At 39.8% G+C, this 27,837-nt stretch overlaps 2 protein-coding genes across 2 annotated transcripts in view; both read left to right on the top strand.

The window, feature by feature from the left end:
• The window catches only part of NCAM2 (neural cell adhesion molecule 2), a 551,141-nt gene that overhangs the window by 419,633 nt on the left and 103,671 nt on the right, over positions 1–27,837 (top strand). The window contains exon 12 of the mRNA XM_048868296.2: positions 5,756–5,929. Coding sequence (XP_048724253.2) covers positions 5,756–5,929 — 174 coding nt within the window. The remainder of the gene's footprint in view (positions 1–5,755; positions 5,930–27,837) is intronic.
• Positions 16,045–17,441, top strand: LOC125644400 (DENN domain-containing protein 11-like). The gene has a single exon (XM_048868311.2). It carries the CDS (start codon positions 16,045–16,047, stop codon positions 17,353–17,355), a length of 1,311 nt encoding a protein of 436 aa, XP_048724268.2. The 3' UTR covers positions 17,356–17,441.

The following is a 27,837-nucleotide window of genomic DNA, read 5'->3' as shown; positions in this document are numbered from 1 at the left end:
GGGCCATTTCCAGCACAAATCCAAGTTTTCTCATCCCCCAACCCCACACACACACACCAACCTACTCTCCTGCTGGTAATAGCTTATCTAAAGTGACCACTCTCCTTACAATGTGTATGATAATCAAGTTGGGCCATTTCCAGCACAAATCCAGGTTTTCTGACCCCCCCCCCCCCCCCACACACACACACACTCACAAACCTACTCTCCTGCTGCTAATAGCTTATCTAAAGTGACCACTCTCCTTACAATGTGTATGATAATCAAGGTGGGCCATTTCCAGCACAAATCCAGGGTTTAACAAGAACGTCTGGGGGGGGGGGAGTAGGAAAAAAAAAGGGGAAATAGGTTACTAACCACTAACCCAGGAACCTATCCTTGCAACAAAGCCCGTTGCCAACTGTGCCCACATATCTATTCGGGGGACACCATCAGAGGGCCTAATCACATCAACCACACTATCAGAGGCTCCTTCACCTGCACATCCACCAATGTGATATATGCCATCATGTGCCAGCAATGCCCCTCTGCCATGTACATTGGTCAAACTGGACAGTCTCTACGTAAAAGAATAAATGGACACAAATCAGATGTCAAGAATTATAACATTCATAAACCAGTCGGAGAACACTTCAATCTCTCTGGTCATGCGATTACAGTCATGAAAGTTGTGATATTACAACAAAAAAACTTCAAATCCGGACTCCAGCGAGAAACTGTTGAATTGGAATTCATTTGCAAATTTGATACAATTAACTTAGGCTTGAATAGAGACTTGGAGTGGCTAAGTCATTATGCAAGGTAACTTATTTCCCCTTGTTTTTTCCTACCCCCCCCCCAAAGTTCTTGTTAAACCCTGGATTTGTGCTGGAAATGGCCCACCTTGATTATCATACACACTGTAAGGAGAGTGGTCACTTTAGATAAGCTAGGACCAGCAGGAGAGTGGGTTTGTGTGTGTGGGGTGTGTGTGTGAGAAAACCTGGATTTGTGCTAGAAATGGCCCAACTTGATTATCATACACATTGTAAGGAGAGTGGTCACTTTAGATAAGCTATTAGCAGCAGGAGTGTGGGGTGGGAGAAGGTATTTTTTCATGCTTTTTGTGTATATAAAAAGATCTTCTACACTTTCCACAGTATGCATCCGATGAAGTGAGCTGTAGCTCACGAAAGCTTATGCTCAAATAAATTGGTTAGTCTCTAAGGTGCCACAAGTACTCCTTTACTTGATGCGCAGTAACAAAAAGAAACTGAACATTAATCATTTGGCAGAAATTATACTCAGATCTGCAGTAAGAAAGAAAACAAAAATCCTTTCTGCACCTATGATGTTTCCTCCCATATGCCATGTTTATCATAATGAATTATATACAAAACTAAAAGAGTAGGACAGAGGAACCCACTGGATAGTTTTGGGAATTAGCAGCAGGCTCTATTGGATAAGAGTCTCTTTAAAAGGGTAACCAGCAGTGGCTAACAGAGGTTGGAGGAGAAGAAGGCCTGTTGGAGAGTGGAAATATGTGTTTCCTAGGATGAAGGTAAGGGAAGGTATAAAAGTATAAGGCACCTATCATCATCATACCTGAGCACCTGACAATCTTTTTATTGTGTTTCACAGCCCCTCTGTGAGGTAGGGAAGTGCTTTTCCCACTCTTTTACAGATCGGGTACTGAGGCAAAGAGAGACTAAGGCCATGTCTACACTACCACTTATGCCAGAAAAACTAATGTTGCTCAAGGATGTGAAAAACACACACCATAAGTGGTAGTTTACAGCACTGTGTCAGTGGGAGAGTGTCTCCTGCTGACATAGCTACCACTGTTCATTGAGGTGGTTTTAGCATGTCGTCGGGAGAGCTCTATGCTATCGGCATAGAGCAGCTTTACAAGAGATCTTATAGTGGTGCAGCTGCATCGGTACAGCTGTGCCGCTCTAAGCTAGGTAACAGGCCCAAGGTCTCACAGGAATTCTGTGGTGGAGGACAGAATTGTACCCAGGTCCCAAGCTAGTTCCTTCACCACTGGGTCATCCTTTTTCTCCACAGAGGTACAACAGTCACTTATAGTCTCCTCTATCTCCCATTTTCAATGAGAGTTAGAAAGATGAATGTGTCTTTAAATAGCTTTTTGAATCTTGTGTCTAAATGAACTGAAAATTATATTAAGTACTGACAGAAGTTCATATTGATTCTTACTTCATCCCAGATGGTTTGATCATTCGTAGATGAAGACTTCATTTTATGTGAATAGTTTAGTACATGGATAAGTTTTAGTCATCTTCAGACATCTACACAGCTTTGTACATGTCTCTGACATACCACTCTGAAACAGAGGAATAAATTTCTTCTTATATTGTAGGATAATGAATAGTAGAATGTGAAATATGCAAGTAGGAAGCAAATTGCATAGAGGCCAGTTTCAAATATATAAAAAGAGTCTAATCACATGTGATTTTTTTGTCTTCTGCATGTACAACAAAAATGCTTGCCAGTACTTGTCATGCACTACCATGTATATAAAATGCCCATGTACAGTACTCATCTGCTGAATCATATGAAAAACCTACAGGACCAGGCAAGTTTAAAAAGAAAAAGAAAAAGAAAAGACTCTTTAGTTAGTTGGGACATGTTATATAAAGCCGAGTTCCTGCTTCTGAAAATGTAGAGACTCTGAAATAGATTTCTCACTTTTATTTAATATCTTAAAATCTCAACACAAACACCTATGATTAATATTTTTATTGTTCTTTTCTGCTTTGAAAACTGTGCTCTAGTTTTTGATTACAGAGAACATATTTCATCTCCAAGTTAGACTGCAAATTAATCCTTAAAATGCAAATAGAACAGAAACCTTTCAGAAAGATCCTTGACAATACTTTGGAATCCAGTCCAGGAAAAAGAAATGTGTATGTTTGACTGCACTGCAGAATTTTATAAAAATGGCTAAATAGTTTTGTATGAATATTTTTATATTTTGCTTTAATATTTTATTTTTATGACAGATTAATCTGTTTATAGGAATACAGAATCTGAATTCTCTATTTAGATAGAAAGCATAGCTGATTTAAGTTTGATTTAAAAGCTGCTATTCCCCTTTACTTAGTTATTTAGTGAATAGGGCTGTCAAGCGATTAAAAATATTAATTCTGATTAATTGAATGATTAATCACATTGTTAAAGAATAATAGAATACTATTTATTTAATTTTTTTTGATGTTTTCTACATTTTCAAATATATTGATTTCAATTACCACATAGAATACAAAGTGTAGAGTGCTCACTTTATATTATTATTTTTATTACAAATATTTGCATAGAGAAAACAAAAGAAATAGTATTTTTCAATTCACCTAATGCAAATAATGTACTGTAATCTCTTTATCATGAAAGTTTAACTTACAAATATAGAATTATGTACAAAAACTAACCACGCTCAAAAAATAAAACAATGTAAAACTTTAGAGCCTACAAGTCCACTCAGTACTACTTCTTGTTCAGCCAATTGCTCAGACAAACAAGTTTGTTTACTTTTGCAGGAAATAATGCTGCCCGCTCCTTGTTTACAATGTCACCTGAAAGTGAGAACAGGTGTTTGCATGGCACTGTTGTAGTAGATGGCGTCACAAGATATTTACCTTCCAGATGAGCTAAAGATTCATATGTCCCTTCATGCTTCAACCACCATTCCAGAGGACATGTGTCCATGCCGATGACGGGCTTTGCTCGATAATGATCCAAAGTAGTGTGGACTGACGCATATTCATTTTCATTGTGTGAGTCAGTTGCCACCAGTAGAAGGTTGATTTTCTTTTTTGGTGGTTCAGTTCTGTAGTTTCCACATTGGAGTGTTGCTCTTTCAAGACTTCTGAAAGCATGCACCACACCTCATCTCTCTCAGATTTTGGAAGGCACTTCAGATTCTTAAACCTTGGGTCAAGTTCTGTAGCTATCTTTAGAAATCTCACACTGTTTGGCAAATCTGTAGTGAAAGTGTTCTTAAAATGAACAACATGTGCTGGGTCATCATCCAAGATTGCTATAATATGAGATATATGGCAGAATGCAGGTAAAATAGAGCAGGAGGCATACAATTCTTCCCCAAGGAGTTCAGTCACAAATTTAATTAACATTTTTTTTTAACAAGCGTCGTCAGCATGGACACATGTCCTCTGGAATGATGGCTGAAGCATGAAAGGGCATATGAATGTTTAGCATATCTGGCATGTAAATACCTTGCAAGGCTGGCTACAAAAGTGCCATGAAAATGTCCGTTCTCACTTTCAGGTGACATTATAAATAAGAAGCGGGCAGCATTATGTTCTGTAAATGTAAACAAAGTTGTTTGTCTTAGTGATTGGCTGAACAAGAAGTAGGACTGAGTGGACTTTTAGGCTCTAAAGTTTTACATTGTTTTGTTTTTTGAGTGCAGCTATGTAACAAACCCCCCCTACATTTGTAATTTGCACTTTCACGATAAAGAGATTGCACTACAGTATGTGTATGAGGTGAATTGAAAAATACTACAGTAACTCGTTGCTTAACATTGTAGTTATGTTCCTGAAAAATGCAACTTTAAGTGAAACGATGTTAAGTTAATACAATTTCCCCATAAGAATTAATGTAAACAGGGGGAAAATTTTTTTCATCAGACAAAAACCTATATTATATAAATATATATATACACACATTATAAGTTTTAAATAAACAATTTAATACTGTACCCAGCAATGATGATTATGAAGCTTGGTTGAGGTGGTGAAGTCAGAGGGTGGAAGAGGGTGGAATATTTCCCAGGGAATGCCTTACTGCTAAATGATGAACTAGCATTCGACTGAGCCCTCAAGGGTTAACCCATTGTTGTTAATGTAGCCTCACACTCTGCAAGGCAGCAGGAATGGAGGGAGGGGAAACAGCATGGCAGACAGAGACCGAGACACACACCCTGTGTGAGAGAGAGAGAGAGATGCACATTGCCCCAAGCCCCCACCAGCTGGCTGCAATGGTCTGCTCTTCCTGCAAGCAGTGGACAAAGCAGGTGGCTGCCAAACAACATTATAAGGGAGCATTGAACAACTTTAAATGAGCATGTTCCCTAGTTGATCAGCAACGTAACAATGTTAACTGGGACGACTTTAAGTGAGGAGTTACTGTATATCTTTTGTTTATCATTTTTAAACTGCAAATATTTGTAATAATAATATAAAGTGAGCTCTATATACTTTGTATTCTGTGTTGTAATTGAAATCAATATATTTGAAAATGTAAAAAAACATACAAAAATATTTAATAAAGTTCAATTGGTATTGTATTGTTTAACAGTGCAATTAATCATGATTAATTTTTTAACTGTGATTAATTTTTTGAAGTAATTGGATGAGTTAACTGCGATTAATCAACAGCCCTAATAGTGAACAAAAAAAGTCAATCCACTCTTGTTTTCCTCTAAATTAGCTTGATTGTACTATGAAAGAAAGACAGAAGAGAACCATCTCCTTGGTGAAATGGAGTATGTTTATACGCACTTTAACACTGTTTAATTGTCCATACAAGAATGTTTGTTTCTTTTACTTGTGGTTTCATATCACTGGACTATAATGTAAACTTAACTATTTAAAACAGAACCTGAAGTCATATGCATTAAAATATTTTATAATCTATTTTTTCTGAGGAGGCTGTTTGAGATGGATAATCAAGTGCTTTCTGTGGATTATCTGATTACTACTGTTGAATTAAATTGATGTTTGTTCTTTTCTAGATGTGCCATCCAGTCCCTACGGAGTAAGAATTATAGAGTTGTCACAGACTACTGCCAAGGTCTCTTTCAATAAGCCAGATTCACATGGAGGTGTGCCCATTCATCATTACCAAGTGGATGTGAAAGAAGTTGCTTCAGAAACTTGGAAAGTAGTGCGCTCCCATGGAGTTCAAAGTGAGTCTGTAAAAAAGATAAAAAAAATTATTAAGATACTATCAAGGAGTAATAATATAAATTCTTGTTATCTGAGTTTGTCTCACCTATCAATATTACTTCCTGGGCCATATCCTCAGTTCTTGTAGATAGTTCTGTTGACTTCAGTGGAACTAAACCTATTTACATAAGCTGAGAATCTGGCCTTTTATAGTCTTTTAAATGTTCATTGACATTATTTCTTGGTTTTACAGAAGTCTGGTAAACAAACCTAAAGTTATTCAAAGAGTAATGATTTTGATTTATTTATTATGCCAGTTATGCAATATGAGGAACATAGTTTGCAAAGTGATCAATCACAAAGAAGGGAAATCACAGAAGAATTAAATTAAGAGTCTTGAATATGCTTCACTGTGCATTTAATTAAGAAATATTAAGAGGGCTAGTGTGTGCTATTTAAATCCTGATGATGAATTATTGATTTTAGCTACTCTATAACCTTTTATATACTAGTTAATCTTTGTTACATATGTTTTAAAACATATTTATAAAATATTAATAACTCGTATCTCTTTAGTGCTAAAATAAATGTCCTGAGATATTGCATGGTTGAGATGCTGGACAGATGGGCCAGAACTTGGCCAACCTGTGGCCACTTGGCACCACTCTGAAGACACAAAATTTCTATAAGTCTCATCTAAATAGAGTCACCTGAGGATTCCCCTGGCATCGGCAAGTCAGTTGCATGCCTAGAGGGGACAGAAGGGTGTTGGCCAGAAGGTGTTGCAGTACAGCAATCCCTCTCAGGCCCTCTCCTGCCCTTGGGTGTTGTTCTCAGCTGGTATAGGTTAGAGTAGCCCCGAGACTCCTGATTTACACAGGGGCTGAACTAATTTTCATTGTCTACAGGATTAGGGGAACACAAATGTGTCCAATCTCTCTGACTCTCACACACATGTTCTGTGTTTAGCATAGTCCAGTCAAATCAAGAGGATAGGATTAGGGGTTCAGCCCCAAATCATCTCCTTTTAATCTTTAGTATGGTATTATTATAGCTATTGAATCAGAATGTGGCTCATTTATTTTGTTGCCCAGAAATATATTATTAAGATTTTGGTCAATTTGACTGTTACAGTTAAGGGTGCACGAGATATATATTCAAACATCCTGTTTTCCCACCGCTTCACTTCATAAAACCTTCACTTGTTGGTTCTCACATTTTCCAGATTTACTTTCCTGAACCTGAATTTTTGAAAGTTTGAACACAATCTTTTTGACAGTTTTCCAGATATGAAAGGATCACACACGCATGCATGCACACACACACATTTTATATATAAAGTATACAATATTCCCATTGTAAAATATATATATTTTCACCTTTTTCAAAAGGGAATATCTTAAAATTAAAATTTTCAGACCTGGTTTGGAAATTTTCTGATGGCATATTTTTCTGTTGGAACATGCCAATTTGTCTGTGGTAGACATATTCGCAGAAATATTTCAATATTGATGAATGCTTGTTAAAAAAAAAAACTGGAAAAAGGTGTTCTCATGTCATTGAAATGTTCCATTTTGACCTTTTCAGAATCAGAAATTTAAATTTTCCATTTTGAATTTATATTTGTTTCAAAGCTTTATGTTATATAATCTAAAATAAAAAAGGAAAATTGGAACAAAACATTTCAACTTTATCTAAGTGAAATGTTTTGATCAGCCCAATATATAAACATATATAATATGTTTTTAGAATTTTGTTTTACAGTCAATTTAGACCTCTTTTTTTGGTAAATTGCAGAATTCCCTGTGAAATAAAAAAATCCAGTTCCCATCCAGCTCTAACAGTTTGATTGTAAACTACAAAAATTATGAGCAGTATTGAAAAAAATAAGACATCTACTGCAGAAAATGTAATTAATTTTTCAATGGTGATCTTAAAACCAGGTGTATTGTGCAAATGTTCACAACTATCTAAGACCTGAATGGGTCTTAAGTGGTGCCTAGACCTGTGCTGGACTTTTTTTAACTGCTGAGTATTTCAGTGTAGTCAATTGAGTCTAACTAGGTATTTAAAGATTACTTTTAAAAATAGTTATTTTTCTCCCAGCTGCTGTTGGTCTCGCTGCTGCCCCAAAATTATTTTCCCACCTTAATTCCTGACAAGGTGATGCAGTAAGTCAGTGTGAGCTCTAGCGTTAAACTACGGATCTCTAAATAGGAGCTGACCTAAGCCTTCACTCAAAACCTGAACCAAATCCACCATTTTTAAAGATTCAGATAGGATTGGTTATTCTAGAGCTCTGTCTTTATCACAAATATGAAATAGCATGAAATAAAACAAACCAGTGTATAAAGTGAAAATTCACCTTTTGTAGTTGCCACAGTTTCTAGCACCACCTGCCCTTGGATGATGCTGCCAGCAGCAGGAACCAGTCTCTCTGCAGTGGCTCCATGCTCTTCTGCTCCCTGCCTCACCGCTGACAAAGAGAAGAGCCTGGCTTGGAATGGCACATCTGAGTTCCAACACTGGGTGCCAGGCTGCAACACCACTCCCCCCAATTTGATGTCAAATACGAGTGAATGACATTCTGACCTGGCACACAGGATAGCAACGGGGGCACCATTTCAGGCCAGGCTGTTCTCCTTGTTGGCGGGAAGCAGAGCCACATGGAGGTGGCTGTGGAGTTGTTGGTCCCTGTCGCTGGCAGTAGCATTCAAGGGCTGGTGATGCTAAAATGGCCCTCCAGAAGCCTGGCTCGGTAGGGAACTGAGGGTGAGGGGATGGGAGGAGCTGGTGCCACCACTGGAGCAAGGGTGCATGATCCATGCACTGCTGCCTGGTCCAGGCTGTCATGGCAGCTCCCTCTCGGGGAACCCTGTGGGGGGAAGGCGAACAGGGCTGGATGTGGGGCAAAAAGTGGATAGCAGGGCTGGATGTGGGGATTTATATATGGTGATTTCAGGTATTTTATTAATGTAAATCTAATAAAAATAAAATATTTTAATGGATATAATGAAATAAAATGAATTTAAAAAAAAATAAAATGAAAAAAAGTATATCCCAGAGCTCTAGTTATTCCCATCCTTCCAATTTTGCAAGATTTTGCTGTTCATAATTTTCAGTGGAAATACCACAAGAGAAAAGATTGGAAGTACTACATTTCTGGCCTGATTGCAACTTTCATGATGAGACTGTGATCTTGCCAGATTTGCAGCCTGGTTTCCTGACTTAAGAAGTTTTAAAAAGTAGCTGAACAATTAGATGCATATTGTATCAGAACCACACCTTTTGAGCTTCATTAGTTCAGTTTGGAATCCAAAGTCTGAAATGTCAATGGGAAATCTGTTGCTTCTGCTGTCGCATATGTAGTGTGATACTTCTATTTTATTTCCTGTTCTCCATCTGTTTTTCATTCCTAAGTTTTAGTAGAGAAGAGAAAATAAGAGGGAGAGTCGACCTTTGGCGTTTGGTAGTAGTGTTGTTTTTATTTATTTATTTGTTTTCATTTGAACACTCTATATTGCATCAGTGTTTTGTGGAAGTTGGATAGTGTCTTGGTTGTAGTGTATTTTACCACAACATAATAGCAGTAGCAGTAGTAGTTAGCCTCAGAACTCAGAAGTTTTGCAGGTCTAGGGAAAACAAGATGTATTAAGACAATCCATTTCCTCCAGATGGCATGTGTGTGGGTGGTCTTCCTCCTCTCCCCATTCCATTTTTCCTTTTGTTTTCAAATAAGGGTGGTGCAATGAACTGAGACTAGGAGCCTCCACTGATAATTACAACACACTAAACACTCAGTGATGAAAAAAATTAAGTTGCATTGCTATGTGGAAAATTGTGATATAGGGAAATGTAATCTGGACCCTGTTACCAAAGACAATACAGTTGGCATCTGGGTGTGACATTAGCAAGATGCTTAATTTAAGCTGAGAGATAGGCTAAAGAAGAGAATGCTTTAGCATTAACTGTGTATCACAGTATGTTAAGACATCTCCCCAGAAGACTTTCTTTGAATTTTAGTCTTTGTTTTTAATGTTGGGAGTGTACAGAGATGAACTGATTACATAAAAAAGTAATTGCATTGACCGATCCTGTTATCAGTACTTCCTGGAGTTGTCTATTTGCCATGTTTTCCACTGTTTGATTTTGAAAGATTTTTTGGGGGCATTATACTTTATAGTTGATTCATGTGTTTTGAGTTAGGGGAACAAGGCTTATTGATTGCTGGGATTGCTTTAGTACAATATCTCTTTGAAGTGTACATTAATTCATTGTGAAAACTGAGAGTGAGCACAAGTACTTGCTGTTTGTGATCAGCCCCTCTGTGAACAAGACTGTGAAATTCCTTGGATCTGCATAGCCATACCACTCAACTGGTGCAATGTGGTACACAGCCCCTCAGAATGAATGGTAATATGGGACACTAAACCTCATAATGTCCCCATTTTTTTCTTGCTGTCCCCTTTTTCCCCGCTGTATTCAGTTTTTTTATTCCCTTTTCTACACAATTTCCCCTCTCTTTCCCTTAGTGTCACACTCTATTTCCTTTCAACTATCCAGCTCCACTTCCCTTGAGTCTCTTACTTTACACTCCATTCCACTGTGCGACTCTGCCCCACACTGCAACACTGAGAGGTGGGGAAATAAATCAGATTATCCTCAGATATCTCAGAAGTCGGTAATATTTGTGACTACTTCTGCTAGTAGTAACAGTTCAGAGCCCCCCTCTCCAAAACCTGAAGAATCATTTTTGAACTTCAGAGAGCCTCTGTGCTTTGTAAATAGATGAAAAATTGAATGTCTGACCATATGAGGGAGAGTTGAGTGTGCAGTTGATTAGAGTAAAAAAATCATCATGTATCCATAGTTAACAGAGGATGATATAGTAAATCATTGTTTCTGCTAGTACACTGAGGACTTTAGTAAAGATTTGTAAAATATTTTATGGCTACAGTACAGTCCTTGAAACTATTGTAAATACAGGAAACTACTGCAATATCTCTGATACCACTGGAGAAAAATGTTCATTTTTAACAGCCCACAGCATACACAGATTGGTAATCCTATACTACACTGTCTGACAGAGCAATAAAATGTGCCTGATTTATTTTAATTGTAAAACAGTGCAGATATTGCAAGTGTATTTCATTTCAGTTTTGTTTTGGCTGTTCTTAATGATGTAATGTAGTCACAAAACAAAAATCCCTCTATTGACTATCTCTTCATTACAGAGACAGAGAAGTTCACCAAGCCAAAACTACCATAAAATATTCTTTTTGATCTTCTGTGACAGGTGATCACTAACATTGCAGGACCCAGTATAAAGATACGGGCCTTCACCTCGTTCCTTCAATTCTCTTACTTTCAGACTGCTTCAGCATGTTTTCTAAAAGTCTTTCTAAACTCCCCTTTGTTACTTTTTATCCCATTTTCAATGTCATTGTAGTTAACACTGAGATAGCACTTCCATATTAAATTGCTATTTTCAATTGTTTAGAACGTTTTCAAAAAAATATCTTTGAGATTGGTTGCAGTTTCTCCTGCATTTGTCAGCCTACAACTGCTGCTGCTGCTTCTTCCCCCACCCCAATGAAAATGCTTTCCCCCGTTTTTGTCTTTTTGAATGAGAAAAAAGTCTTCAACTGTAATAAACCTTGAGGCTGTTTATTTTGTGTGTTTAGATAATTCATAACCAGTTTTCTTTTAAGCCTTCACCCCTGCTATCTTGCCTACTCCTCAATGAAGAATAGACTCATAGACTATAAAATCAGAATGGACCATCATGACCCACCCATGCTTGTAATAGATGCCTAACCTCTGGCTGAGTTACTGAAGTCCATAAATCATGATTTAAAAACTTCAAGTTCTAGCGAATCCACCTTTATACTAGTTTAAACCTGCAAGTGGCCCATGCTCCATGCTGTAGAGGAAGGTGAAAAAAACCCAGGATCTCTGCCAGCCTGAACTGGGGGAAGTTCCTTCCTGACCTCAAATATGGCAATCAGTTGGACCCTGAGCATGTGGGCAAGATGTACCGGCCAGACACCTGGGAAAGACTTCTCTGTAGTAACTCAAAGCCCTTCCCATCTAGTGTATCATTATCAGCTATTGGAGATATTTGCTGCTAGCAATTGCAGATTGGCTACATGCCATTGTCTATGTGTATCACGTGTCTGCAAACTTTCCTTACTATTTATAAGAAGGTAAAAGTCAAAAAGTCAAGGCATGATTTTCTATTGCCTTTCACATTCTGCAGGCGTTTAGATCTGTGAAAACTTGGTATTAAATGCTATGAAAGCAGAATGATAGAGGTTTACACTCTTTTGACCTCTGATGCAAATGACAGCATTAGGTGCAAAGTAAAGGTAAACCAGGCCCTCATAGGTAGTGTTTCACAATCCCTTCCCACACATTTTGCACAAGTATAAATGACTGCACAATGTACAAGGCAGAGGAGGATCAAGCCTCAATGAACTTGGTGCTGCCCTAGTTATGAAATGTAAAACATACTATTCATGTTCTGCTAGGATAGATTGCTATATATACACACTTTCCCAAGGGGAATGCAGATTAACATATTATCATTCATAACTAAATTTCATTCATTTTAATATATTCTTTGGGTCAATACTGAACAGCACTGTCTGTAAGAAGGGTATGTTCTCCTAATTTCTATGATTTTCTTCCAGTGCTTCATTATAATGTAAAATAGAAGGAGGAATAATACGTTTATTTTCATAAAAATGCTTAGTTCCATGTTTCATTATTACAAAAGGATTTTTTATCAGTATATGGGCTACAAGTGGTGCAATAGGGTGATTTTAAACAGAGACAGAAAGACACACACAGAGGAATGTAACGCTTAATAATTAGGTTTCAACCATGTTTTCTTTAGGAACAATATGTAAGGGAAAAGTTATATTGCACTTATAAATATGTAGCTTTTTACAGATTGCTCCCAAATAGTTCTCAAGTTATAAGTACAAGTATAAGTATAAGTATAAGCTAACTTTATTATCTATCTCGAGAATGCATTTAAAATAATATCAGTCCTTCTTTAGGCTCTTGAGGCCATGCATCTCAGGCTTGAAATATCTACATTCCCAAGTTCAAATGCCAGTAGGGTCAATTCCTCTTGCATCCTTCCTAAATTGGTACCTTGAATTCCATCCTCTTTATTGTGAGAACAGTTTCTCATGAGATTTTAAAAATAAAGGCCATGTCTGGTCTGGGCACATTTATTAAACTTTCCTATACACATTTTAATAGACTAAGGGTTTGCCTTTACCCAAATATTTGTCCACTGTTATTCTATGTGCCATGCCTGGGGTGATCCTCCCTTACTTGCAAATCCTATTAAAGTGAATGGGAGTTGTGTTTGTATGACTGATGAGATGGCTGAACCCCTGAAGTTATACATGTGGGTGTTGCCTTTCCTCCCTGGAGGTGGCTGTATCAGAGAGAGAGAATGCATATAATTTGTAAATCTCTTTGGGATCCTTCAGGATAAAAGGTGGTCTATCAATTTATTATGATGTTATTCTGTTTTACTTTTCATAATATATGGTATTCCAAGTGTACCTGTGGTAAAATTGTAGTAATTTTTGTGTGCAGTTCAAGATTCAGGATAAAACTACTCAGCTTCACTTTGCTGTCTCCAAACAAATGCTTAGACTTATTTGACAGATGCCTCATAATTCAAACAAATGTACCCTCAAGAGACTTCATAGATTTATGTTATGTGATCTTTTATGGAGGTCTTATCCACATCTCTATATGAAAAACACATTATGATAAGGTGTCCTTTCTTGTGCTGAAATCTAATCTTTGTATTATCATGGCATTTTCATAGTGAGGTCATCCAATGTCTGATTGTTGATAGTTATTGCCCATTGCTTCTTAGATTATATGTTCTGTCTTACCCATTTCTTCATTTCTGAACCATGTTGAAAAAAAGACTGTGCAACTGATCTCTGGCCGGGACATTCATGGCAAGAGATGTGTAACTCAGGAGCCCATTCCAATGAGCAAAAGTTGTAAATAAATGCCTGGTACAGTGCAAGCCACTTAGAACAATCCAAAATCTATGAAAGCTTGGTTACTCTGATATAGCCAGATGTCTGTCCCAAGACAACCCTGTTTTAGTTTAGTTTAGTTTTGTTTTTTTTTCCTTTAGTGAGAACTGTGTATCCAGTTGCAGAATATTATGAACACACTGTGGGAACTTAAAGGGATCAGAAGTTATCATGGTGGTGTTTTTTTGTGTTTACGTTTTAAATGATACTCCAAGCTACACAAAATACACGTCTGGGTTTAGAGTCTAGCTTTTATGACTTGACTCTCCCAACGGTCCATTATTTACGCCAATTCAAAATGAGGCAGAACTGTGTGTCAAATACTGACAAATCACTATGGTGGCATTTTGTAAATGGCTGCACAAGATGCATGGTAATGGAAAATCAGACCTTTTATTTTTAAAATCCCAGATAGATATTTTACTTTAAATTAATTAAATGGGCATTTTAGAAAGTATCAGTCTTCATGGTAGCACTAATTCCTGGGATCACAAAGCCATGGCATGTACAGGCAGTGAGCCTGTGATATTACCACTAATCATTTTGGCCACTCTGGTCTACTTGCCAAAGCACCTGCCAGCTATCGATGAATGCTTAAACAGTGAAATTACCTGCCTCATATGTGAGTTATTTCAGTGAAAACCATAAAAAGATCCACAAGTTATAACTATAAACTTGCATTGTGGGAGGAAAGCGTTCATACTTGATTAAGGATATATAGTAGAAGCAGAATTGGTTTGTTATCCTAATACTAAAACGGTTACTTTGATTTTAACTTACTATTATCATAGAATCATAGAATATCAGGGTTGGAAGGGACCTCAGGAGGTCATCTAGTCCAACCCCCCTGCTCAAAGCAGGACCAATCCCCAATTAAATCATCCCAGCCAGGGCTTTGTCAAGCCTGACCTTAAAAACTTCTAAGGAAAGAGATTCTACCACCTCCCTAGGTAACGCATTCCAGTGTTTCACCACCCTTCTAGTAAAAAAGTTTTTCCTAATATCCAACCTAAACCTCCCCCACTGCAACTTGAGACCATTACTCCTCGTTCTGTCATCTGCTACCATTGAGAACAGTCTAGAGCCATCCTCTTTGGAACCCCCTTTCAGGTAGTTGAAAGCAGCTATCAAATCCCCCCTCATTCTTCTCTTCTGCAGACTAAACAATCCCAGTTCCCTCAGCCTCTCCTCATAAGTCATGTGTTCCAGACCCCTAATCATTTTTGTTGCCCTTTGCTGGACTCTCTCCAATTTATCCACATCCTTCTTGTAGTGTGGGGCCCAAAACTGGACACAGTACTCCAGATGAGGCCTCACCAATGTCGAATAGAGGGGAACGATCACGTCCCTTGATCTGCTCGCTATGCCCCTACTTAGACATCCCAAAATGCCATTGGCCTTCTTGGCAACAAGGGCACACTGCTGACTCATATCCAGCTTCTCGTCCACTGTCACCCTTAGGTCCTTTTCCACAGAACTGCTGCCTAGCCATTCGGTCCCTAGTCTGTAGCTGTGCATTGGTTTCTTCCATCCTAAGTGCAGGACCCTGCACTTATCCTTATTGAACCTCATCAGATTTCTTTTGGCCCAATCCTCCAATTTGTCTAGGTCCCTCTGTATCCTATCCCTTCCCTCCAGCGTATCTACCACTCCTCCCAGTTTAGTATCATCCGCAAATTTGCTGAGAGTGCAATCCACACCATCCTCCAGAGCATTTATGAAGATATTGAACAAAACCGGCCCCAGGACTGACCCCTGGGGCACTCCACTTGACACCGGCTGCCAACTAGACATGGAGCCATTAATCACTACCCGTTGAGCCTGACAATCTAGCCAACTTTCTACCCACCTTATAGTGCATTCATCCAGCCCATACTTCTTTAACTTGCTGACAAGAATACTGTGGGAGACCGTGTCAAAAGCTTTGCTAAAGTCAAGAAACACAGCCCAGAAGCCCCGCGCCCGAGCGGGCTGAGCCCCGCCCCCTGCTCTGCAGCTGTCCGCCCCTCCCCGCCCACCCACTTGGCTCTCCGCGGCGCAGTCGGCCGGCCGAGGCCATGGTGGACCCGGCAGATGAGGCGCCGCTGCTCTTCTGGGCCGAGGGCCCCACGGTCTCCCTGCCACAGCCCGAGCCAGAGTGGGGTGGCTGGAGTCTGGCCCCGGGGGGCAGCGCGGCGTGGGGTGGCCCCGGGGAGCTGCTGCGGGGGCCGGAGGCGGAGGCGGACCAGATCGTGGCGGTGTTCGTGGTCACCTTCGATTCCTGCTCCGGTAACATGGTGGAATGGTGTTTTCCCCAAGACATTGACTTAGAAGGTGTTGAGTTCAAATCCATGGCAAGTGGGTTGCACAAAGTCCAGTCGGATTTCATTTATTTCCGGAAAGGGCTTTGCTTCGGCCTGGCCTGCTTTGAAAACATGCCCGTGGAGAGCAAATTAGAGCTTGGCGCCCGCATGAAGTCTTTGGGGATTCTCTCCCCTTCGTACACCCTGCTCTATAGATACATGCACTTCCTGGAGAACCAGGTTCGACACCAGCTGGAGATGCCAGGGCATTACTCCCACCTAGAGGTGTTCTATGATGACAAGAAGGGGGTTCTCCCTGCTGGCAAGGGTACCTCCAGCTCTCAGCCACCCGTTCACTGGCTGCCCTCCATCCACAGATACATGTATCCAGAGATGAAGATCACACACCCCGCAGGCTGTATGTCTCAGTTCATTAAGTTCTTTGGAGAGCAGATCCTCATCCTCTGGAAGTTCTCTCTGCTATGCAAGCGCATTTTGATATTTTCACCACTGCCGGTAGGAGTTGTCTGCTATAGAGTGTACTGCTGTTGCTGCCTAGCCAATGTCTCGCTGCCTGGTATTGGGGGCACCGTTCCAGAGTCTAAGCCTTTTTTCTATGTGAATGTGGCAGACATAGAAATGCTGGAGACTGAAGTGTCTTATGTGGCCTGCACGACGGAAAAGATCTTTGAGGAGAAGCGAGATCTCTACGATGTCTATGTGGATAACCAGAATGTGAAGACGCACCATGAGCACCTGCAGCCGCTCCTGAAGATTAACAGTGCCGACAAGGAAAAATACTGGCGGCTCAATGACCAGAGGCAGATGTTGATGTACTCTCAGGAGGTGGAGGAGGACTGCAGCTCCTGTGAAGAGGACCTCTTTATCTTGTTTTTCATGGAGCAGAACAATCGGATATTTCAGACACTGATGGAGGTGTCAGCCAGTCAGGACAAGTTCTTGACAGCTGACCATGCCCGGGGCATGGGCCTGGACCCACAAGGTGACCGAAGCTTCCTAATGGACCTGCTGGAAGTGTATGGCATTGATGTCATGCTAGTCATTGATAACCCCTGCTGCACTTAAACTGAGGACAAGAGAGACAGGGAGCAGTGATGGCTTTTTAAAGACTATGGAACATTGCTTAGGAGCATCACTGGAACTCACCACACAGTCACTGGAAGGATCTCATTTATTTATTACACATGTTACAAGATGAACTCCTACTAAATGTGCACTATAATTATGACACTAGAACTAGTATTTTGGGACCTTTCTGCCCCTCCATTGTAGGTCTGCTGGAAAGAGAGAAGTTTCCTTAATGCCATGATATTTAAGGTTGTCATGGGTGCCATGGTCTTTGGGGGACAATTCAGACCAGTGAGGGGTTAGGTCACTGCCTGCCTTGTAACCCTCACTGTGTTTTGTGGATGTAGTTCCTCACCTGGCTCCCTCACAAGCAGCATACTAGCGTGCAGGTCACATCCTGAAGTGACTGTGTATAGCTGCAGCCCTGGTCCATTAGACTGAACCCAGCAATCTGTCAGCAACACACCAGTCACACTCTGGCTTCCACCACCTTGGTTACAATGAATAAATAATCCCAACAAATTCCCAGTCATATATGTCATGACATTACAGTCTTATATGGCATAGAAAGGTTGATTTTGTTTCTGATTTTCAAATAAATATTTTAAAATAAACTACAGTGCAAACTCCTAGGGACAGACTTGTCTCACATGAAAACAAATCTCTACATGGTAGATTAGGGTCATTTAAGGCCAGTTGGTACATTTATACAGAAGACATCTAAGTAAAGGGAAAGCTAAGTCTGAATATTTCAGGAAGTTTTTATATAGAATCTAATCCTCAAGTGGATGAACGTGTGTACACTTCTGACTATCAAAGGTGAATAAAATGACTCAGGAAGTAAAGAAAACCCAGAGAATCCATTTCACAGCCTGAGTGCATACCTAAAAGTAACTCAGTGTTATGCAGATATAACCACTGCCAATTCTTGATGTTCTTGTTCTTCTGTAGCTTGTAATTTTGTGTCTTATTGCCTTCAATAGAGGAGAGAAAGCACATTGCAAAATGTATGCCATTCTTTCTGATTTATATTGTGCTGCTCTTTAAGAATAGGGATACAAATATTTGAAAGCCTCTAGAAACAAATAAAAGAGTTCTTTTTTCATAAGAAATATATGTGTAGCAAATATGTTTGACTAAGCAAAGTATGACTATTCAAAACAAATTTCGCTATATCTGGTATGCTATTACCACTTGTGTTTCTCATATTTTCCCACTACACTTTTGCTAATGTACATTTAGACCTGTTTTAAAGTCTGTTTCACTATATAATCTAAAGTAAGCTCCTGATATTTAGAAATTCACAATGTACATGCTGATCATTTATGATAGACTTGCTGATTTGATTCATATGAATTACCCTTGTTAAGAAAGAGGGTCATGTAATGCAATATTGGATATGAATAAATGATAAATGGAAAGCATGGTGCAGCTGCAGATTTTGCCTTCCACAGCAGTATTGCATCTATTTTACATTTCCACTTTGTTTATAAACTGTAAAGTACACATCGAATATTTATGCTTAGATAAACTTCAGCAGCATTTTGCAGTATAAAACAACATACTTTCTGGCAGGTGTAATATTGTGCAAGCAAATACTTTTCAAAGTGATTAAGTGACATGGAATTATCAAGATTTTCTTACTGCTGCGTGGGGCAGTGACAAAACTGGAGAAAATGGAATGAATAGTCTAACCCTTCCTCCATTACAATTCCCAACATAATTATATGAACCAACATTTTCTCAGTTCTTATCTCCTCCCCCTTTCTTTCTCCCAACTGGCAGCAGTAAGAAATGGGAGCCTAGTGTAACTATGTAAACCACCACCTTGTATAGCAGCATTGCCATGCAGTGGGGGTGTAGAAGGAATGTTAAGAATGAAATTCATCCCTGTGCAAAGGGTTAGTGCAAGGTCTGTCTGTCACTTAAGGGCCATTGAAACTGTATTTTGAGGTTTTAAGTGCCACAGAGGCTTTCTGCTGGCCTTTTCCATAATCATAGAAATGTAGGGCTGCAAGGGATGATGAGAAGTCAAGTCCAGCCCCCGAGCACTGTGGCAGGATCAAATAACCCTAAACCATACCCAAAGATGGGGATTCTACAACCTCCTTTGGAAGCCTATTGTAGAGTTTAACTACTCTTATAGTTAGAAAGTTTTTCCTAATATCTAATCTAAATCTCCCTTGCTGCAGATTGAGCCCGTTACTACTTCTCCTACCTTCACTGGACATAGAGAACAATTGATCACAGTTCTCTTTATACCAGTTCTCCCAGTTTGACAACAAGTCATTGATAATTAGTTTCTGAATACAGTCTTTCAAAAAGTTGTGTAGCCACCTTATAATAATTTCATCTAGACCACAGTTCCATACTTTGCTTCTGAGAATGTCATATGGGACTATCAAAAGCCTTACTAAAATCAAGATATGGGAAGTCTCCTGTTTCTCCACATCAACGAGGACAGTATAAGAAGCCAAAGAAGGAAATTAGGTTTATTTGGCATGATTTGTTCTTGACAAATCCATGCTGGCTATTCCTTATAACCCTATTTTCCTCCAGGTGCTTACACATTCAATAATTGGTTCCAGTATCTTTCCTCATATCTAAATTAGGCTGACTGATGTATAATTGCCTGGGTCCTCTCCCTTCCCCTTTTTTTAAGATAGGTCAGTGATCGGCAACCTTTGGCACACAGCCCGTCAGCATGTTCGGCCCATCGCAGCTCCCACTGGCTGCAGTTCACCACTCCAGGCCAATGAGGGCTGCAGGAAGCAGCAGCCACCATATTCCTCAGCCCATGCCGCTTCCTAAAGCCCCCATTGGCCTGGGATGGTGAATCGTGGCCAGTGGGAGCTGCGATCAGCCGAACCTGCGGATGTGGCAGGTAAACAAACCAGCCTGCCAGGGGGTTTACCCTTGCAGGCCACGTGCCAAAGGTTGCCGATCCCTGAGATAGGTACTATGTTTGCCCCCTTCCTGTCTTCTGGAACTCACCCATCCTCCAGGAGTTGTCAAAGGTAATTGCTTACAGTTTCCAGATTGCTTTGGCTAATTCTGTAAATTGCCTAGCATGAATTTCTTCAGGCCTTGCTGACTTTGAATATATCTAACTTATCAAAATATTGTTTAACCTGTTCTTTGCTGATTTTTGACTTCTGTTGCTTCCCTCTTGTTATTAATATTAATTGTATTGACCAGTGGTTACCATTAGTCTTTTTCATAAAGATGGAAGCAAAATCAGCATTAAACACCTCAGTTTTCTTAATGTCAGTATTTAGCGCTCCTTCCTCACTAAGTAGAGGACCTACACTTTTTCCTTAAATTTTCTCTTGCTCCTAATGTATTTAAAGGACCTCTTCTTACTGCCTTTGATGTCCCTGAACATAAAATTCAAAGGTGAATGTCATCCTACTGGCTAGATTATGGCACATTTTGTATACCTGCCCAGGAGAGTAAGAGAGCGCAAATCAACCCCTTACTCCCTTCTGCTAGGTACCCATGCTGTGGATAGCTGGATGAAGGGGGATAGCAACTTCTAAGGGATTACTGCATCCTCCATCATTCCCACATGTGGGGACTGCTACATCCCTGCCTTCTCCTGTGTGGGGGTCAAGAATGGGTGGATTCTCACCTCACTCTCATCTCAACCCCCTTCAGCAGAGATATGTATGCTGCACCAGGCAGTGGATGGGCACAGGGTATGTACTCCCCTGGATGAAGGAAGGAAATGGAAAGCAGATAGTGACATAGACACTCTACGTCACAATCTGCTTCTTGGGCTGCTCCTGGAGCAGCACAACTATGCCTCATGAAAGGGACATCATTTCATTAGTCTATTAGTGTTAATTAAAGATGCACATTTAGGAGTCTGATAACAAGATGGGAAAAGCAAAATCCAGAGAAGTGAAATTCATTACTTTTATTGCCTTTCAAATTAACTGCATGGTTTAAGAATATGTGCCTATTTTGGAGATTGGGCAAATTTAATAAATCAACCATGGAGCATGGATAAAAGTGAAGACAGCTTTGTATTATAGTACACAGTTCTCCAAAAATTAAAAAAAACAGGTGAAAATACATTGGGATTGTATACATGTTGTTTTGTTTATTCCTGCTACTATATGCAGAGTTTTAGCCAAATTGAAAGGTGTCACAATTTTAAGCAGCTGTTTCAGTGAAGGTGTGGGACTTGATAAAATAAATTAATTTGTCTTGAATTCTTCAATACACTGAACAGTGATGGAAATGTGTATATCTTTGTGCCATGCAGATATTTATTTGGCTTAAAATTGTGAATTTAAAAGTTTTACATGTTGTCATGGAATTGTGAAGTAGCTATGATAGAACATTTTTTCTTGGGAATCCTGGGCTAGCTGATTAAGGAAGTGGTTCCCCTATTTGGGGTTTTGTGTCTTTAAGAACGTGTCAATCCTGCAACATCATAAAAAATTATAGAATTGTATAGACTGTTGAGCAAAAATCATTGTAAGGTCTCAAAAGAAAAAAAAATCACTGGGAGCTTGTGAAATAGTCACCTAATTTGTAATCTTGCAGCTTGTAGCACATTGTGACTTCCAAAAAAGAAAAGATAGGTGTGCTAAAAGTGCATTGTTGCAAGTGTTTTTTTAGTTGAGGTGCAAGCAGGAATGTTCCAGTCTGAAAACCATCAAGGACAGTTGTTCCAGTGGTTAGGGTGTTGGGTTGGGGACCTGGGAGAACTGGGTTCAATTCTCTACACTGTTATAGGTATCTTGTGTGACCAAAGTCACTTTTATAGATTCATAGATATTAAGGTCAGAAGGGACCATTATGATAATCTAGTCTGACCTCCTGCACAATGCAGGCCACCGAATCTCACCCACCTACTCCTGCAATAAACCTCTCACCAATGTCTGAGCTATTGAAGTCCTCAAATCATGGTTTAAAGACTTGAAGATGCAGAGAATCCTCCAGCAAGTGACACGTGCCCCATGCTGCAGAGGAAGGCGAAACACCCCCAGGGAATTTTCCAGTCTGCCCTGGAGGAAAATTCCTTCCCGACCCCAAACATGGCGATCAGCTGAACCCTGAGCATGTGGGCAAGATTCACCAGCCAGATACCCAGGAAAGAATTCTCTGTAGTAACTCAGATCCCACCCCATCTAACATTCCATCACAGGCCATTGGGCCTATTTACCATGAATAGTTAAAGACCAATTAATTGCCAAAATCTTGTTATCCCATCATACCTTCTCCTCCATAAACTTATCGAGTTTAATCTTGAAGCCAGATAGGTCTTTTGCCCTCACTGCTTCCCTTGGAAGGCTGTTCCAGAACTTTGTCTCCCCATGCATCAGTTCTCCATGTGTAAAATGGTGATAATAGCACTTCCCTACCTCACAGAGACATTGTGAGGTGTTCAAGTGCTGTAGTAATGGGTGCCTCATGGGGGCCTTGGATAGATACTGTGGGAGATTTTTGATGTAACACTTACAAAAGTGACTAGTTCCTAATGATTGGGCTGGGGGTGGGAGGTTGGGGAGAAATGATTGTAGGCTCCCTATCCAGACCTGAAATAACAGTTTTGTCTGATGGAAGATTAGGTCAGGCAAAACTCTTCCATCTCTTAAGAGTCTCACTACTTCTCCCTTCTTCTCTTGTCACCTTTCCGTAGCATATAACCTTCTCTCATTCTTCTGTCTTGAGCTCCAAATATATGACCCATTTTGTTATCTGTTCCCAACCACACTCTTGTACTGGGACTAGATATATGGAGCTAGTTCACATCAGGAGCTCAGTCTAGGGGCACAGGAATAACTGGTAAAAAGCCAGCAGCCTAGCTCTACAGTTAGCAGTAGTGCTATAGGGCAGGAATCTTTGTGTTCTGCCACACAACAGATGGACTGAGAATGGGTAAAGACTTGATACATTCGATGGAAGGATGAGAGAGGGATCTGTAGTGTTGTTGTTGAGGTGAGAGGAAAGGCGTTCTAAAGGTATACTCATCTTCATTACCTCATGACTGAATGGTACTGTGGGTTACATGCTGTATTTAAAAAAATATTAAAGTTTATTTTAAAATTATATAATATACAGGTTGAGAAAAGAGTGTCCGTACATCTGGGTAGAGTTATTACATGTAACTATTTGCTGTAAGTCATACAGTTTTTGTTCATTACAATTCAAGAGCATTAAGTGAAACAAAGTCCATGTGACTGGTTAGGTTTTGAGCATTAGAATATGAGAAAGAAAATACAATGATTTTACATATCTGAAAGGGCTGTATAAAATGAAAAAAAATAATAATATTTTTAAAGTTTTAAAGTTTCTTGTCTTCAGAATTCACTGATTTTTTGTAATGAATAAATAATCTCATTTTCCACTCCCAGAGGCTACATTTCTCAGAACAGATGTGTAATACAAGCTTTATACTGGTTGCACATCTACTTAAATAATATATATATATATATATATATATATATATATATATATATATATATATATAATTTTATCTGCCAGGTCGAGTAAATTTTCATGATAATCATTGGGACTGTTTTCCCCCTTGAAGGGAAAATAATTTCCTTTCTCAAATAAAATACACTTCTCAAATACTGGTTTCAGAGTAGCAGCCATGTTAGTCTGTATTCACAAAAAGAAAAGGAGTACTTGTGGCACCTTAGAGACTAACAAATTTATTTGAGCATAAGCTTTCATGAGCTACAGCTCACTTCATCGGATGCATTCAGTGGAAAATACAGTGGGGAGATTTATATACATAGAGAACATGAAACAACAGGTGTTACCATACACACTGTAATGAGAGTGATCACTTAAGGTGAGCTATTACCAGCTGGAGAGTGGGGGAGGGGAGGGGAACCTTTTGTAATGATAATCAAGGTGGGCCATTTCCAGCAGTTGACAAGAACGTCTGAGGAACAGTGGGGAGTAGAGGGTGGGAATAAACATGGGGAAATACTTTTACTTTGTGTAATGGCCCATCCATTCCTAGTCTCTATTCAAGCCTAAGTTAATTTTATCCAGTTTGCAAATTAATTCCAATTCAGCAGTTTCTCCTTGGAGTCTGTTTCTGAAGTTTTTTTGTTGATGAATTGCAACTTTTAGGTCTGTAATCGAGTGACCAGAGAGATTGAAGTGTTCTCCGACTGGTTTATGAATGTTATAATTCTTGACATCTGATTTGTGTCCATTTATTCTTTTACGTAGAGACTGTCCAGTTTGACCAATGTACATGGCAGAGGGGCATTGCTGTCACATGATGGCATATATCACATTGGTAGATGTGCAGGTGAATGAGCCTCTGATAGTGTGGCTGATGTGATTAGGCCCTATGATGGTGTCCCCTGAATAGATATGTGGACACAGTTGGCAACGGGCTTTGATGCAAGGATAGGTTCCTGGGTTAGTAGTTCTGTTGTGTGGTGTGTGGTTGCTGGTGAGTATTTGCTTCAGGTTGGGGGGCTGTCTGTAAGCAAGGACTGGCCTGTCTCCAGAGATCTGTGAGAGTGATGTGTCTTCTTTCAGGATAGGTTGTAGATCCTTGATGATGCGTTGGAGAGGTTTAGGTTGGGGGCTGAAGGTGATGGGTAGTGGCATTCTGTTATTTTCTTTGTTGGGCCTGTCCTGTAGTAGGTGACTTCTGGGTACTCTTCTGGTTCTGTCAATCTGTTTCTTCACGTCAGCGGGTGAGTATTGTAGTTGTAAGAATGCTTGATAGAGATCTTGTAGGTGTTTGTCTCTGTCTGAGGGGTTGGAGCAAATGCGGTTGTATCGTAGAGCTTGGCTATAGACAATGGATTGTGTGGTGTGGTCTGGATGACAGCTGGAGGCATGGAGGTAGGAATAGCAGTCAGTAAGTTTCCAGTATAGGATGGTGTTTATGTGACCATCACACCATAGTGTCCAGGAAGTGGATCTCTTGTGTGGACTGGTCCAGGTTGAGGTTGATGGTGGGATGGAAATTGTTGAAATCATGGTGGAATTCCTCAAGGGCTTCTTTTCCATGGGTCCAGATGATGAAGATAAGGTCACGGCAAACCTGGTAGCTGAACTTTGTGATTTTGTGACTTTGTCCTCACCCATAACTATTTCACATCTGGGGACAATGTTTACCTTTAAATCAGCGGCACTGCTATGGGTACCCGCATGGCCCCACAGTATGCCAACATTTTTATGGCTGACCTAGAACAACGCTTCCTCAGCTCTCGTCCCTTAATGCCCCTACTCTACTTGCGCTACACTGATGACGTGTAAAAATGTGGAAGATAGCATTTAAATTATACATCTTCATATACAGTAATAATATGTGAATAGCACATCTTGTAGTATTTGGGGGTTATGGATTTCCTTGACTCCAGTCATTCTGGTTTCAGATCCAGCTATGGGACAAGGAATGGTTGTTATCACTGGTCCATGATCTCTTTGAAGTAGATTGCATCCAGGCTGATTTTATTAGATCTGTCAGCAGCCTCTGATACCATTGATTACAAGATGTTGTTGACATGACAATGGCCATCTAGCAGTTCATGCATTAACTCCTTTAGTGCTGTCACTCCTTTCTGGTATGAGAAATACAGCAGGTATCTTTGTGCAGTTACTAAAATACCGGAATAAATTACAGCTTGGATGAGGGCTACATGACAGGTCACACTTAATCCGGATGAGGGACAGGTATTATTAGACTGGAGGCAGGAAAGAAGGGACATCCGCAGCACTGGCAGTATAATTTCAACAGCCTTGCTGGAAGGTATGCAAATCTTATCTGTGGCATAAATTCTCGGTATAGGAGTCTTGCTTGATCCCTGTCTACTAATGGAGAGCTGGACGGCACCTACAACAAGCAGTGCATCATTCCAAATTAATTTGGTAAGGGGGGCAAGTGTAATTATTTTTGTCAGATGCCGAATTTGCTACAGTGATTCATGCTTCTGTCACCTCAGGGTTAGGCATTACTGCAATGATCTCTCTGAGCCTGATCCAAAGCCCAGTGGTGCTAATGGAAAGATAGCCATTGACTTCAATGGGCTTTCGATCAAGCCCTTATGTGAGGCAACATCTTGAGGTCTCCTGGAAGTGTAAGATAACAAGAACGCAATTGAATTCTGCATTAATTGGACTAACACAAGTGGTCCATGAATTGTACTGGCTCCTCTTGGCTTCCTTGTGGTGACTATTTCACAGTTCAAGGTATTAGGTTTGAATAAGGCCATCTGTAGTAGGGTAGGGTGACCAGACAGCAAGTGTGAAAAATCGGGACAAGGAGTTGGGGGTAATATAAGTCTTTATAAGAAAAAAGCCCCAAATATTGGGACTCTCCCTATAAAATCGGGACATCTGGTCACCCTAGCAGTTGGGGATTTTGCTTCCTAAGAGCCCATCTTTCCTGACCCTGTACTGTTTTGTCACAGCTGAAATTGCCAGTTATGCTCAAACTGGACCTTCCCCTTTAAGTTCCCTCAATTTAGGAACTGGCTCCAGTCAAACCTTGATCTGTTAAACTTTTGACATGTTGCAAAGCTCAAATTTTTTTTTCAGGAGTTTGGGGAGAAGTGTGGATGGTGGTCATGGATTGGGTCTCAGGGCTGGTAAAGGTAAAATACTGGCTGTGTGGGGCAGTTGATTTTATTTTTGCAAGTGGAATTTGTAATACTGTGAATTTATCATTTAGCTCGTAAACACTTCAGAGGAGGGACCATCCAGAACTCTGTGTTTGTACAATGAGGCCTCATTCTTGGTTGGTTGTTACACACTGCTCTAACAAACTTGAAAATTAATAATAAGAAATTTTATATTCTATATTTTTCTAGAACATCTATATAAAGAGACATGAGTATATTTTATATACATTTATATAAATACATTTGTTTTTTTTTCTACAATAGATAGTTTTAATAATATTTTTAAGTTAATAGATAAATATTTACAACCTTAATTTTATTCTTATGACTTTTTGTTGCTGTTTTGTTTAGGAAATATCAAAGGTTTTTGCATTGGGTTGTCTCAGATGACTTCTTAAGGTGAAATACACAATAATAATACACGAAATATTACTAGCATACTTTCATATTATTCTGGAAGCGAAAATGTTAAAAGATCATCTTACCTGCTCCCTCACCATATGCCCAGCCAGCTCTAGTTTCCCCTCACTCTGCACCTCTGGAGTAATCACACACAACACAACCGGAGTCCCAAAATAAAATTTGCCCTTTACACTTCCAGTTTACTAATATGCAAGTTATATTCCAATACTTGCATAGGATTCCATCTCCCATCCATGTCTGGCCTCAGGTGTTTTACCCCATGTTACAGAGAAAAACAGGGATCACAACAGACCTTCGACTTGGCTATTTTACCTGTTCTGCCTGCCACTAAGGTCTGTGAATAGTCCTTTTTACCAGTCTTAGCTGCAGAGGTCTACACCTGTTTCAGACATTTCTTGGCCTTCTCACTAGCTTCTGGCCACTTGGAATATGTCTACACTGC

This window comes from Caretta caretta, chromosome 1, assembly GCF_965140235.1.
Source record: "Caretta caretta isolate rCarCar2 chromosome 1, rCarCar1.hap1, whole genome shotgun sequence".
Classification (NCBI taxonomy): domain Eukaryota; kingdom Metazoa; phylum Chordata; order Testudines; family Cheloniidae; genus Caretta; species Caretta caretta.
This window is presented reverse-complemented; position numbering and strand designations above follow the sequence as displayed.

Excerpts from the sequence above, each read along its gene's own strand:
- LOC125644400 (XM_048868311.2), top strand. The coding sequence starts at position 16,045 with ATGGTGGACCCGGCAGATGAGGCGCCGCTGCTCTTCTGGGCCGAGGGC.